Source organism: Trypanosoma equiperdum (genome assembly GCF_001457755.1).
Source record: "Trypanosoma equiperdum strain OVI genome assembly, contig: ctg_1675, whole genome shotgun sequence".
In the NCBI taxonomy this organism is placed as follows: domain Eukaryota; phylum Euglenozoa; class Kinetoplastea; order Trypanosomatida; family Trypanosomatidae; genus Trypanosoma; species Trypanosoma equiperdum.
Genome location: NW_027123699.1, coordinates 31,434 through 44,991, shown reverse-complemented (window position 1 = coordinate 44,991; position 13,558 = coordinate 31,434). Strand labels below are relative to the sequence as shown.

Genomic DNA, 13,558 nt, shown 5'->3' with positions numbered 1-13,558 from the left:
CTGCAGGTCGTCTCCAAGTCCGCCGCCGATAAGATGGGGAAGAAGTTTTCCAAGAACTGAGGTTGCAGATGTGGAATCAGCGGTGTCACGCTTACGACCGCAGGGGCTGTGACGGAATTTGTCTCGGCGCTATAGTCATATGGATGAAGGAAGGAATTAGGGGCCAAAGAGAGGGGAAAGAAAGGGACGGTAGAAGCAGCAGCTGTATACCAATCGGAGTGGCGTGGTTGCACATGGTATCTCACTCACTCCAATGGGCAAATGCTCTTGTTTCACGTACCCTGCACATTTTACACCCTTTCTCCTTGCTTGGTAACTCTTTCCTTTCCTCCTTTCATTTTCATTTTCATTTTTTATAACTGTTTACTTGTTGGGCCGCTGATTAGCACCGGCAATGAAAGAAACAAAAGGAGGAGGGCAACTCCGTTGGTTCTTTCTTTGCTGGAGAATCCACTACAAGTGCTCTACAGTGTCACTCGCTACAAGGCAAATTTTCTTCGAAAAGTTCCCTTGCTTACTTCCCTTTTACCTCGCCTTCTCACTTTCTGCGAAGGTTCGCTTTAACTTGCCAGTACGCTTGTGAAGTGGTTGACGGTTATTACAAGGTTTATTATATCCCCCCAGAGTCGAAGCGAAAGCGCTAAAGCAAGCAAAGGTACATCAAGAAACAAGCTGTAAAAGCACAGGCACGGGTATATATAGATATATACACAAAAATATCTAAAAGATGGACGCATCCAGTGCCGCTACAACAAAACCCTTCCAAGGCAACGTCCGCTGCGAATGGTTCCAGACCCCCTCGCAGGTCACGTTCACCTTCTACGTGAAGGAGCGTCAAAGGGGTGATGTGCGTGCAGACGTGACTGAGCAGTCACTCACCGTTTCGATCCGCCTCGACCCCTCCGGCCGTGAATATCAGTATAATGTCGAGCGCTTCTACGCCCCGTTGGCGGAGGCGTCCGCTACTATTAATATCAGTGGCATGAAGGTGGAAGTTCAAGTCCGCAAGGCCGTTGAACAGCAATGGCCGACACTTGAAGCTCCGGAAGACGACGTGGTTTTGCCCAGCACCTCAGGAGGAACCCCAACAACCTCCACCATTGCTGGTCTGCCAGCCACCGCAAAGGACTTGCCGTATCCGAACAGCCGCGGCCGCGACTGGAGTGCTGTAAAACTTGATGACGATGATGAAAAACCAGAAGGGGACCAAGCACTGAACGCGCTCTTCCAGAAGATTTACGGCAACGGCACAGACGAGCAGCGCCGGGCCATGATGAAGTCCTTCGTGGAAAGCAACGGCACGGTGCTTTCCACGAACTGGGCTGACGTTGGAAACCGGCACGTAACCACAGAACCACCCACCGGAATGGAAGAAAAGAAGTACGAAGGCTAAACAGAATGCAGGAGGAGGCTAATGAAAGCGAGCGACGACGGGAAGGATTCAAAGTAAATGTGCAAATGCATCCCTCTTTCCCCAACCCACAACCCTCCACCCTCCACCCTCCGCCCTCCGCCATCAGGTTAATTGCAAAGGCAAAAGGGGGGTAGAAAACAGAGAACAGACATCAGTTGGGTGTGGTGGCAAAACGATAACGGGGGATCAGGGACATGGCGAAAGGGAAAGGGATTGCAGGAACACTCTCAAGGAAATTGGCGCCACGCGTGAACTATCAGCATCATCAGGTGTACTCCAATGTTCCAGAGGATAAGCTTATTGGGACCGTTTCCCATGGACGCAAGTTGCCACACTTATTATTATTATATTCACTACTATTATTACAACTGGCACTGCCAGTTAGTCCATACTTTATCATACTTGGAAGTCCCTCACTATCGCTGTGTCACCACCTTTTCCACTGTCTCGCAAACTTAATTTCACACTCCATGTGCACGAATTGGACTTGCATTTTCTCTGTTCTCTTCTCACCCACTAAGCCTCATACACACGCCATCAGATAGAAGGATAGAAAATGCGCCGTTACGACGATCCGCTCCGAGGGGGGTCGTCTTCTCTTAGCTGTGGTTTATTCGGTGTTATATTTGTTTATATTTGAATGTGGACACATGAATCATATCATACACGTCTCCATAATACCAGCCAATAAGGATCCGTATCATTTTTTTTTTCCTCGTTCCCCTGTCTCAAATGTCTCTCTTCCTTCTTTCACTTTGCCTATTTGTGCATTATCTTTTCCACTGCCCCTTTTAGTCCCTCTCCTTTGCCTGCCTTGCCCGCCCTCCCCTCCTCCGAGGGCCCTGCCGTGCCTTTTTTCTTTGCGAAAGATAGGGAATAGTTCGCGAGGTGGAGACGGATACATATATATATATACGAAAAGAGCAGACTATTTTGCATTCGAAATTGTCTAAGCTTATGGTGCTGTCCGCCGCAATAGAGAAGCGGCAGCATCCCACAGAGCAGGGAGGAGAAGAGATGCAGTGGATGGGTTCTTCCCCGAGGTGTCCCTCATCGGTGGAAGCATGTCGCAGGATTTGCATCGGGGAAGGGTTGGCCAACAATGACGTGCGTATTAGCGGTTGGTTACTGCTCTGTGTGTCAAATACCAAAGAAGCAACGACATCCCCATTGAGCAAGTTTGATAGCGCAGCCAACAAAGGATGCGGCACGAAACTTAACAATGATGTTGATGATGGTGACAGCAGCGGCAGCAATCGCGCAGAAGTGGGTGGCAACGGAAATGCAAGTAGCATGAAAAGCGATCTCCATGATTCTGTTAGTCGAAGCGAAGCACCAGCAGGGACGACTAACACATCCAGCTCGTCACTGAGTGAAACGCATGGTGACAGTGCCGTTGTATCGAAGCGGAAAGAAAAGCCGGTGGATGAAGATGTTGATGCGAAGGACCATGTGGAAGAAGGGTATGGAGATTCAGCACAACCGGTTGATGCCTTAGAGGAAAGTAGCACAATTTCTGACAGTTGGGGTGCGGATCTCCCAGCAAACTGCCACGCACGTGTTATAGTGGCCGATGTAAAGCGTTCTCTCTGGAAGTTGTACCCCAATGAAACTGTGCGGGAGAAAAAAAGGAAGATGCTATGCAACATCCTTGCACAAATCCTCTCCAATAACCCCGAGCGGCACTACTACCAGGGACTGCACGAAATGGTCGGGTTTGTTATGTACGTGATGGAGGGAGCGAGGGAGGCTGACATAGTGGCCGTATGCAGCAGACTGTTGGTACAACAGTGGCGTTCCTTTAGTTGCAAACAGCTTGAAAGGTCACAGTCAATGATGTATGCCATGCATACCATAGTGGTGAAGGAGGAGAAAATCCTCGCTGAAGAATTGGAGGCTTGTAGTGTGGGACCTGAGTCGCACTACGCTATGCCATGGCTCATCACATGGTACACCCACGTGTGTGACGATGTTGAAGCTCTTAGCCGGTTGTTTGACTTTCTGGTGGCAAGTGAAGACGAGAACACTGTCATCTTTTTTACAGCGGCCCTCATGCTACACGAAAGGGAACAAATTATTGGTATAATCAAAGAAGTTAAAAGTAGTTGCTGCGATTGTGACGACAGCGACGGAACGGCTACAGCTGAGGAAATAAATAAGACGCTGGTGATGGCGCAAGTTTACTCCAGACTGGTGAGGTTACCGAAGGAGGTACTGAGGCGCGACAGGGCCAGAGACCTTGAAAGTATAATCCGTCGCGCCACCGTGCTACATGAAAAGTACCTAAGTTACGCGAATGACGTTCGTGGACGCTTCATGCGTAACATCGTGTCTGTTTCAACCACATCAGACAGCAGCGGGAAATGGCACCAATGCAAGCGTTGGTTGCGCTTCTCTTTGGAACGACGTTGGGTAAATGCGGGATTCATCTGCATCATTGCAATATTTGCTTTTTGGTATAGGGAGTCGACTTCAAGGGGTGTCACACTGTTGGGGAATTGGATAACTGACCTTTACACAGTGTCATGTAGCATAAGATCTTCAGTTTTCACAGTTTGATGTATACTCGGTCTCACCCACACATACTTCGTCATGTCATATCATTCCCTCAAATTTCCCCTCCCCTCCCCTCCACCTGCTTATTGCTACTATTATTACTATTGTTGTTTCTGCTGTTCTTGTTGTTAGCGGTACTGGTGATGGTGGCGTTCTGTTCTGCCTGCTCGGCGTGCTCTGAACTCGCTTCTTATATCACAGGAGGTGATGTTGAACAAAAACAAAAAAAAGTGCGCGCAGTAAGATAACTGTGTGTCGTTGCTATAGGTCTTTTATATGCGCGTAAGCTCTGAAGCAAATCACGTACGTCTTTCATAGGTGGACGAGGGAGAGAAGGCAAGGGAGACAGGAGGAGAATGTAAATGCAAAAAGAAAAAAATTGATGTTTTCAGTGGTAATTGGATACCCATATTAGTGCTTAGTATACTTGCATTCGTTCATTTGCTTATAGTTGTACCTATCCAGGACCGTGCCCAAGCCGGGGAAGGGAAGGGTACGATATGGTGAATCACTTTCTCATCCCCTACAGTACCATGAAAATGTGCGCACTATATCTTTCAGAAAGGCGGTAAACGCTTTAGTGAAACTATACCATCGTGCTTGATATAACTACTTTCCCCCCCCGCCGCCCTCAGCACAGCTCCGCAGTTGTACTATCCATATCAACTCCTTGCTTTTATGCATAACTTTCATCTACATGCTTTTCCGCTCCTTCAAACAATTTACCATGCCGTTTTCACAAGTCTATCCCCCTTTCCTCGCCGTCTGAAGCCACTTCAAAGTCCCCGGCTCAGGCGCACTAAGAGTGAGAGGGGTTAGGGAAGGGCGTGAAGTGCTGCGAAAAGCACTGCTGGATAAGGAGCTGAGTGTACTTGTTCCAGCACGGCGGAAGAGAGAAGAGAAGAGAGGTAGCGGAACTGTATGGCATACAGTGGTGCAGGGTTTCTCATTCTAAGGGCACAAATAGCATGGTGGCCACCGGCCGCAGAACTGCATCGGCACCCACTCGACCCCAAAAGAACATTTTTCTCGGCTATCACTGATGGTGGAGTGTCTATTGGAGCGGGGAAACAGTTTGTATCCCTATCTCGGTTGGGAAAGAGCGTCGTACTTGGTGGCCGCCCCCTCATGAACTGCTCCTCCTCTCCGCCGTGCCTTCAGGTGTATGATCCATTCAGTGGTATGGAGATAACAGTTGCTTTCAAAGTTGAGGGAGGGCTTACTGAAGGAAGTAAACAATGCGTATTGGATGTTTCGACTCTCCGCGAATTTGTGAATGATGACAGAGTGAGGGTCACAGCAGCCCCACTGACAGCAGGTGTGCCGTTTCACCAGCTTCAAGAATTCCTGCAGTTAGACGAGGGTGAAGAAGAGAATGATGCCACGTGCGGAGAGCACCACGGCGGTCACAGAAATCATGACAATGGCTTTGCAAATCGTCCCGGTAATTATCATAGCTTATTTGGCGATCGGTATCTTGGGGTGGCGCTGCGGCACATCACGCACCGGCTTAAGTGCTCTCCGCGACCCGCTGTGTGTTCGGTTCTCTTCAGCGGGGAACACGGTGTGGGTAAAACATATGCGGTGCGCCGGCTGCTAGAACTTGTGCCCCCAGTTGTTGACATTTGTGGTTGTCCCCATTTGGTGGAACGTCGGGAAATGAGCATTGCGGCGCTGCTCCTGTTGAGCGAACAGGAGGCCGTAGCCACAGTCCAGGCAGTCTTCACTCCCCCATTGGTCGAGGCGCATCATGACAGTGGAAACCGCGTTAACGGTGCTGAACCGTGTGGTGTGCTCCTGCTCGTAACTCTTGATCGGATTGACCTGTTGGTTTCCGCCGCCAACTCACTGGTGGCGCTCGTAACACACCAGTTGTGCATGGTATTGGATGAACTGCAACACGGAGTGGGTGAGGGGGGAGGACGTATAGTGGTGACACTGGCAACGGCTGAAAGTACGAAATCAATTCCAACCGCACTGCTCGCTCGTCTGGGACAACGCCTAGTGAATTTGGCGCACCCCACATTGCCAGAGCGGCTGCGTTTTATTAGGACTACTTGCAATGACGCTGATAACTTGCGATCTTACTCACCCTGTGTTCTGGAACGAGCTGCAGAAGCGTTGAGTGGTCGGACTGCCGCCGAGCTGCAGGCAATGAAAGTGGACGAGGTCCTCCAGCTGCTGGAACGTGAAGCAGCCCTCCACCGCAAGCACGAGCCCTTCGCCAAGAACAGTGTTACCGACGTACCCGATGAGTATCGCGGGCTGGTTGGTTTGTCCGATATCATCCGCGAGGTGGAGGAGTTGGTGGTGTGGCCGCTGCAGCAGCGAAAGCTGCTCAGCCGCTGCGGTGTCCAACCCCAAAAGGGGCTTGTAGTGTATGGTCCTCCGGGTTCTGGGAAGACGGCATTGCTGACGCGGCTGGCACGGCGACTGAAGAGTGCGCGGGTGCACGTGCTCCTAGTGGACGGACTTTCACTGATCGAGAAGGAGGTCGGGCGGACGGAGAAGAACATTGCCTCGTTGTTTGCAGCTGCTCGGGCGACCTCACCCACGGCGCTCTTTCTTGATAATATCGATAGCCTCGCCCCACCACGTGGACGAGAGACAGGGGAGGTGTCTACCACAGCGGACCGCAGCCTCAGTACTCTGCTGACGGAAATGGACGGTATCGGAGGGGGCCACACTGGAAGTGACGTTCCTCTCGTCTTTGTCGTTGCCGCCGCATCAAACCCAGAGGCACTGGATGCAGCCATAAGTCGGCCCGGGCGGCTGGACCTTCACATTACCTTGCCTCTTCCAACCATAGAAGCCCTCCAACAGCACATTGTGAGACGTCTGGTTGAAGCTGTGGAGGCGTGCGACGAAGCTGAGGCGATTACTGCTGACTTCATTGCTAATGTTGATGCATATGTGATGCGGTGGTTGGGCCGGTCTCCGAGCGCGACAGTGGCGGACGCCAACGACTTTGTGCGGCATATTTTGCTGCGTGTCGTAGTGGAGCCTGAAGGTGTGCCAGGGGCGAAAGATCGCCTTCTAGAATGTTTTACAAAGGTCCTTCCACTGTAGTGTTGCGAGTTGGTTCCAGTCTCTTCCTTACGTCCTGGTGGTTCTATACACATACTGGCCCAGTACACGTCATCGCGCCGCCTTGACCTCAACCGCGTCCACCTGATCGCCCATGTCGATCACACTTTCCTTATTGTCGATTGATCTCCACGCGTATGGCGCTATTGTTCGGACCTATTGTGTTCTCGGCTGGCCTTGTGGCTTGCTGCATTACGCACTTTTACACACCATACCGCCGCCTGGACAAGCTGGCGCATCCCGCATAACATGTGACTCGTTTGTTTTCTCATTTATGTTAGCAAGTTCTTCACTTCGAATTTTCTTTTTTTTTTATGCTTTAGGTTGTGGTATCACCAGTTCATTGGTGAAATAGGTGCTCTGCAGCCAGGCCGGGGCTGGGAAGGGCAAACAAAAACTGGAAAAAAGCAAAGGGAATTGCACGTGGAGGGGAAACCAGCTTGGCTTCGTGGGGCTCTTTCTCGTGGGTCTGCACGCGCGTATACATATATTTGACTAGCATCGTCCGTTTAAAGGAAGTTTGATTGAGGTAAGTTACAAGGATGGCCGCAGTTCAGAGGAATTCTTTGAAGGAGTCACGGCTGCAGACGCGCCTAGCTGCTCGGCAACAGCAATTACTGGCCACCTTTCAGGAAAATGTAGAGAAATTTAGCAACGAGCTTCACACGGAGCAGCAACAGAAGTTAGAGATGCTGAAGCAAAGCTTGCACGACAGTCACGAAAACTGTACTAAAATGTTAGAACAGGAGTTACAACGTGCTGAGGCGCATCGGGTGTTCCTCCAAAAGTACGAAGGGGATTATGCGCAAGCCACCACCTCCCCTACCACTGAAGGAGCTACAATGGAACCCTTAATCGACTGCTATCACGGTGCCGGTGAAGGGTTCGCGGAAAGCAAAAAACGTATGGCTGAAGAACGGTACCGACTTGTTAGCATGGCAGTGACTTTACGCTACTCATACCAGGAAAGGGTGGAAACCATTATCGGATGTAACGAGGGTTTACAAGAGTGTGAAGAACGATGCCGTACGTGGCTGCAGCAAGCCCTCTTCGATGTTATACTCTCTATGGCTAAAATTGGTTATTCCAGTGTATCGGCGTCACAGGTCCTGGCACAGCGGGTGATTCACAGCAGCAACGAAAGTTTCTATAGAACACATGCAGCGTATAAGACGCTTCTTCTTCAGCTACAATCCCGAGAGCTGCTGAAACAGCGGGTGTATGCTCGTCAGATGGCGTTGCTGTACAACAACACCCTACAGAACATGGAACGTAGCAGTTCGCTTTGGGCCGCGACGCTGCTGCACACAGATTCGTTTCGTCGGCCGAAATACCGCGAAAGTCTACTGCAACACATGGGCAAGCTCATCGCTGACATGCACCGCGACGGCGTAGAGTTCCTCAATAACATCGGGTGCATTTTGCAGTCGTTGAGGCGCGCCCGAGACCCACTGCCCAACGAGTGTGGGCAAACATGCGGTGGCACTATGCATGACGGTTGGCTGCGCGGCTTTGACGGAGGGCTCTTCTCTCCCGTTTTCGTCCCGTCTGCACCTGAAGACGTAACTGTGGAGTGGCGGGTTAAAGCTAATGTGTTGGTGCGTCATGCCATCGCTCAGGGAGTATTGGTTATGAATGAGGTGCAAGAGGCGGAAGAGCAGCTGCGCCAGGGGGCAAATGCGATCTACACACAATTGGCGCAGGTCCTGCGCTGGATCCACGAGCCTGATCCAGAAACAGGAGAAGCGCTCTCGTGGGCAACAGCATCGCTGCAGGAACGGGATGCAATCTATATCCCATTTACCACACTTAACTCTCCGCGGCTTTCTAAGTGTATGGCCGCGAATGAGGCACTTCTGACGCCATTGCTGGTGGTTATCCAAGCAGAAAGCGATTGGTTTGTCACCACTGTAGACGAGGAACTCTGTAGGTGCCAGAACACGTTGGAAAGCATTCTTCTTACAGATTCCCACAGCGTGTTGCAAATGTTTGACGGCGCAACGAAGAAACTAGGGCAAACAGTAGAAGCGGCTGTTGGTTTCACACGCTCTCGGCTTGTTACGCTATATGAGGCACGCAAGGACCACGAAGATAACCTGCGCTACTTAGAAGAAGAGTTCACAAGTGCGCAAATGGATGTGCAAATAGCCACCACGCCACAGGCGGCAGAAAAATACTTCGTCGAGGGACTGAAAATCTTAGACCGCATTAATGTGACGCACAGAACCTTCCACCGCAACACAGTCGAGGCGCTACAACAACTGGAAAGTGAAGGCGTGGCGGTGACGGAGCAGCAGTGTAAGGGGTTGCTACGACTCCTGGGATTAGAGAGCGAATCCACGCGGGCGCAACGCTTGAAGGAAGAACGTATTGCCGCTGCAATGGCGGCGGCCGAGGCGGCGGCGAAAAAATCTCGTGGCAAAGAGGCAAAAACATTTGAGGAATTCTACGAAGAAATGGAAGAGGCCGAGGAGGAGGCTGAGCAACCCAACTACCCAACCATTGTTGCTGATGACGGGGAGCTATACCTTGTTGTCTCAGCCACACGCCTTGTGGAGCATGGCCCGGGCGACGGACACGGGGAGCGCTCTGAGAGGTCGACTCCCCACTCCCGCACATCAACTCCAAAGGGTCGTCTCAGAAAGACATCGAAAAGTCAGAAGGCAAAAGTCAATCAACAGTCGGCAACAAAGTTATCCGGAAATAAAAGACGCTTGCCGATGCGGGCGGCGCGCCAACACGGACATTCCGACAGCGAACCCCCTCCAGCACCGCAGCCGTCCACATCACCTGCGTTCGTGGTGGCGTATAGACAGTTGTTGGATAGGGTGCTTCAGGAGCAGTTAATTGCCGAGGAAGGTCAGCCAGGAGGTCAGTCTGAAGACACTAATGCCACCGGCTCTTCTGGAAACGTAGTTATCGTGCAAAGGGCACAACTGTCCACCGCCGCTGTGGACGAATGGCGTGAAATGCTTCGACGCGAAGTGCTTAACTGGACGGTGCATCTGCGACAGGCAACCGCTGAGTATCTTCGGAAGCAGTGCCTCGAGAAAAAATTGGAGGTCGATGCTGAGACAAATGAGGCACTAAGACGCAACCGTCGACGACCAGCGGCACTGCAAGCTGGTACATATGAATTGCGGGTGCGTGAGCTCCAGTGCACAATCGATTCGATTGGGAAGCAAGGCGTGCGGATAAGGCACATGCACAAGCGGTTGCTAGAGTCGTGCCGCGCGGCTCTTAACACTGAAGATGGCAGCCAAGACCCCTTTTCGCAGGACGACAGTGAAGTGGCCGATGCTAAACTGTTCGCAGAGTTGGAGAAACTTCAGGGTATGATACCTGCTGCTACCTCCGTGGGAATGCTCACAGGGCAGGAGCGTATCTTTTCAAATCTCATTAGCACAGCACTGGAACAGCGGGAAGCACACTATTCACGCACAATAGGCGGTATTGTTCAGCAGGGAGACGCTCTAGAACAGTCGATCCGCTCATATCTCCGGAGTTTCGCCGTGACCCTTCCCGCCGATATTGAAGAGCTCCGTCTGGCCTCGCTAGCGGAGAATGCAAAGAAGGAGGCAGAGCTTGCTGAGCTAGAAGCAAACGCTAAGGGTCAGAAAAAGGGAGGCGATCGTCCAAAGAAAAAGAAAGGAGGGAAGAAATCGGCTTCGAAGGAAGCGGTGGAGGAAAAGGCGAACAAAACGGAGGATGAGGCAGCGGATGGTGCACAAGGGGAGAAACCAAATGAAATGATCGAGTTACTGCTTGAAGCCCTCAATGAAATAGAAAGGGTCAAACAAACCATTGCCGAACGCAGAGAAATACAAATACAGCGCGTGGAGGAGGCGCGTGCCAGATACATGGCCGCGTTCCAACAAAATATTGGTGAAATGGAAACATTCTCCCAACTGCAGGAGCTTATCGCGCGACTCAAGTTGCAGGTGCACTCACTAATCGTTCAATCAGAGGCGAAGGAAGCAAAGATTGACTCCATGCTAAAGGAACTGGAAGAATTAACCGCGGAAGAACCCACTCTACCGGCATTTACCAATAAGCTAAAAGGTGTACTAAATGGGGAGTGGGGCGATCAAACAGAGCCCACAAGCATGGGCAGCCGTGTAACGAGTGCGGAGGAATTCAGGAGTAGTAGTCCGAAAGAGGGTGAGGTTGCCCAAGTTGAAAAGTTTGTAGAGGATTCGAAGGCTGCGGAACAAGAATTGCCCGGGTTGTTATCCGCTGCTGTGGCAGATTTGCAAAGTGAAGTCCGTGGTAGTGAAGTGGTGCGTATCCTTAAGCTTCTTGACAAGATGAGAACCAGACTGTACGCACGCGGCCGACTCCTCGATTGTTTACAGAACGGTATAGAGCTTTTTAATGTACCCCAAGATCGATTTGTGGAAGCGCAGTCGGTCTCTCGAGCTGGAATGGGGACAGACGAGGCGCGGGCTTCAAACGCCACTCCCTCACCCAACCAAACGCCGCCAGTGTCCCGACCGCAGCGGAGGTCACGAGCAAATACCTCAGCCTTGAAGGGGCCGGAATTGCAATACCCGCCTCTGGAACTACCCGAAGTGAAACCCATAGCAGTGCAGATGCAAGAATGGAAAGACGAAATGAGGACACAGGCAACCTCTCTGCTAGAGCCCCATTTTGCCTCCTTCCCACCACCGCTATTGCGACGACTTCCTGGAATGACAAATGGTGAGATAGAGGACGTCCTGTTAGTGTTGTACCAGCAATTTGATGGTTTGGAACAGCGCTCGCAGCAGCACGTGAAGCAGGCAGTTGGGACCTACCGGGAACAGATTGAGCGCTTGAACTCCGTGCTGAAAAAGGTGCCCGCTCATTTGGTCGCCTCCACGTACCAAGTTTCTGCGCGAGCGCTTGAGCGGCGCGTCAAAGTTATAATGGAAGTTTTTCTGAAGCTGCACGACAAGTCCAACGCACTACGCAGGAAACACGAAGGCTCCATGCGGACAACCCTTGCATCCAATGCGAACTTTTCCAGAATGCATACTATACGTGATGCTGAGAACATGCGGCAGGCTGAAGCACAAAGACTCATCGAAAATTTCTGGGTGCTTGTACAGCGTGAAGTGGATGAAGAGGCTTCCATGCATTCTGGGCGGAACATCAGCGTAAACAACAGTTTCTTTGCAATAATGCGCGGTATTGTAACACCGCAGCACCTGAAGCCCCCCAGCGAGGAGCCGAAACACAAGGGGCTGCGCCGACTTTTGCAGCTCAAAGCGCAGTTAACGATGCCTACGCCCAGGCGAGAGCGCAGGCTGCAGGAAACAATGCCGCGGCATGCACACAACGCAGGAAAGGGTGCTGCCAATGCGGACGCCGCTGGAAAGTCATCAGAGCCTCAGGACACCACCAAGGGGCCACTGCCGCTGCTGCAAATTCCGGATAAGGAATATAACTGCGTTATTGCCGGTGATAGTCAGAAACTGCAGCTAGCCGGGGGTGGGGTCCGCGTGTCGCCAGACACCACTACCATTGCCATCCAGGGGGCGGCTGGAACATCAGCTAAACCGAATCAAGCTGCAATTATGACGCCATCAACAACGTCGGCGACGGGGTTAAGCGAAAATGAACGTCAAGGGACTGTCTCAGTTACGATTGTGGGTCCGGGAACTAAATTGCACAAAGAGGCAGCGGAGCTTACGCTGCGGTCGGTGGATCTCTTTAATCAGCGGTCAGTAGGAGCTGGCGCTGTCATCAATGGTGCATTCCGCAAGTGGACGGGGCAGGAGGAAATGTGTTCAAAGGTGTGGAAGGCCTCGTTCGCGCGCTTCAGAAAATCGGGTGGCTCAACATCACTTTTTGGTTCTTCCCGCTGACGCGATGTAGCGAGGGGTGAGAGAAAGAAAAAATGGACTGACGCACGGGGAGAAGGGAAATACCCACCATGTTGACGACATCGCCATTAGCCCAGTCGGTAGGCTGCAGTGGGTAGCGAAAGAAGCAGTGCCTACAAACTTTTCCTGTGAATGTTTGTGTGCACCTTGGAAATGATGTTTTTGCTGCGGTGCTAGCAGCCATCACCCAGACATTCATGCCGCTAGCGTTGGTATAAGTGGGAAAGATCAAAAACGAACAGGATAATATGGTATAGGTGCGTGTGGGACCTAACCTTGGCTACTTTGAAAAACGTTGTTGCAGTGACGCGGCAAGGGCAACTGAATGCCTATTGGGACACCACTCAAATGCTCAATGTATTCTTCTAGCGTCCGCTACACCGCTCATCCCTCAACCTCCTATCACCTTTATTCACGATCATGGTTTATGTACATTTGCTCACTCTGAACTCGTGAGGGCTTCATTCCTTCCCCGTTTTCCCCCTTCACACTCCTCCACGTGCACTCTGCTTTTTCACCCACGGTTATCTTCAGTGCTTACGCTTACGTTGTTCTCTCTCCTCTTACTCTTCTTCATTCCTACCCCTTGTTCAACCTTTACTTTCGTCATTACTAGTATTTTTCCACTAGCGCG

General features: G+C 51.5%; 4 protein-coding genes across 4 annotated transcripts; all 4 read left to right on the top strand.

Annotated features, from left to right (window-relative positions):
* Window positions 1–727: 727 nt before the first annotated feature.
* On the top strand, window positions 728–1,393 carry TEOVI_000839900 (Suppressor of G2 allele of SKP1, putative; the record flags this gene model as incomplete). The annotated part of the gene is made up of 1 exon (XM_067222687.1): window positions 728–1,393. The coding sequence occupies one exon, from the start codon at window positions 728–730 to the stop codon at window positions 1,391–1,393; it is 666 nt and encodes a 221-aa protein (XP_067078788.1).
* A 978-nt stretch (window positions 1,394–2,371) lies between these two features.
* On the top strand, window positions 2,372–3,973 carry TEOVI_000839800 (TBC1 domain family member 20/GTPase, putative; the record flags this gene model as incomplete). Its single annotated transcript, XM_067222686.1, has 1 exon — window positions 2,372–3,973. One exon carries the CDS (start codon window positions 2,372–2,374, stop codon window positions 3,971–3,973), a length of 1,602 nt encoding a protein of 533 aa, XP_067078787.1.
* A 918-nt stretch (window positions 3,974–4,891) lies between these two features.
* Window positions 4,892–7,039, top strand: TEOVI_000839700 (cell division cycle protein, putative; the record flags this gene model as incomplete). The annotated part of the gene is made up of 1 exon (XM_067222685.1): window positions 4,892–7,039. The coding sequence occupies one exon, from the start codon at window positions 4,892–4,894 to the stop codon at window positions 7,037–7,039; it is 2,148 nt and encodes a 715-aa protein (XP_067078786.1).
* A 560-nt stretch (window positions 7,040–7,599) lies between these two features.
* On the top strand, window positions 7,600–12,906 carry TEOVI_000839600 (protein of unknown function (DUF4456), putative; the record flags this gene model as incomplete). The annotated part of the gene is made up of 1 exon (XM_067222684.1): window positions 7,600–12,906. One exon carries the CDS (start codon window positions 7,600–7,602, stop codon window positions 12,904–12,906), a length of 5,307 nt encoding a protein of 1,768 aa, XP_067078785.1.
* Window positions 12,907–13,558: the final 652 nt, after the last annotated feature.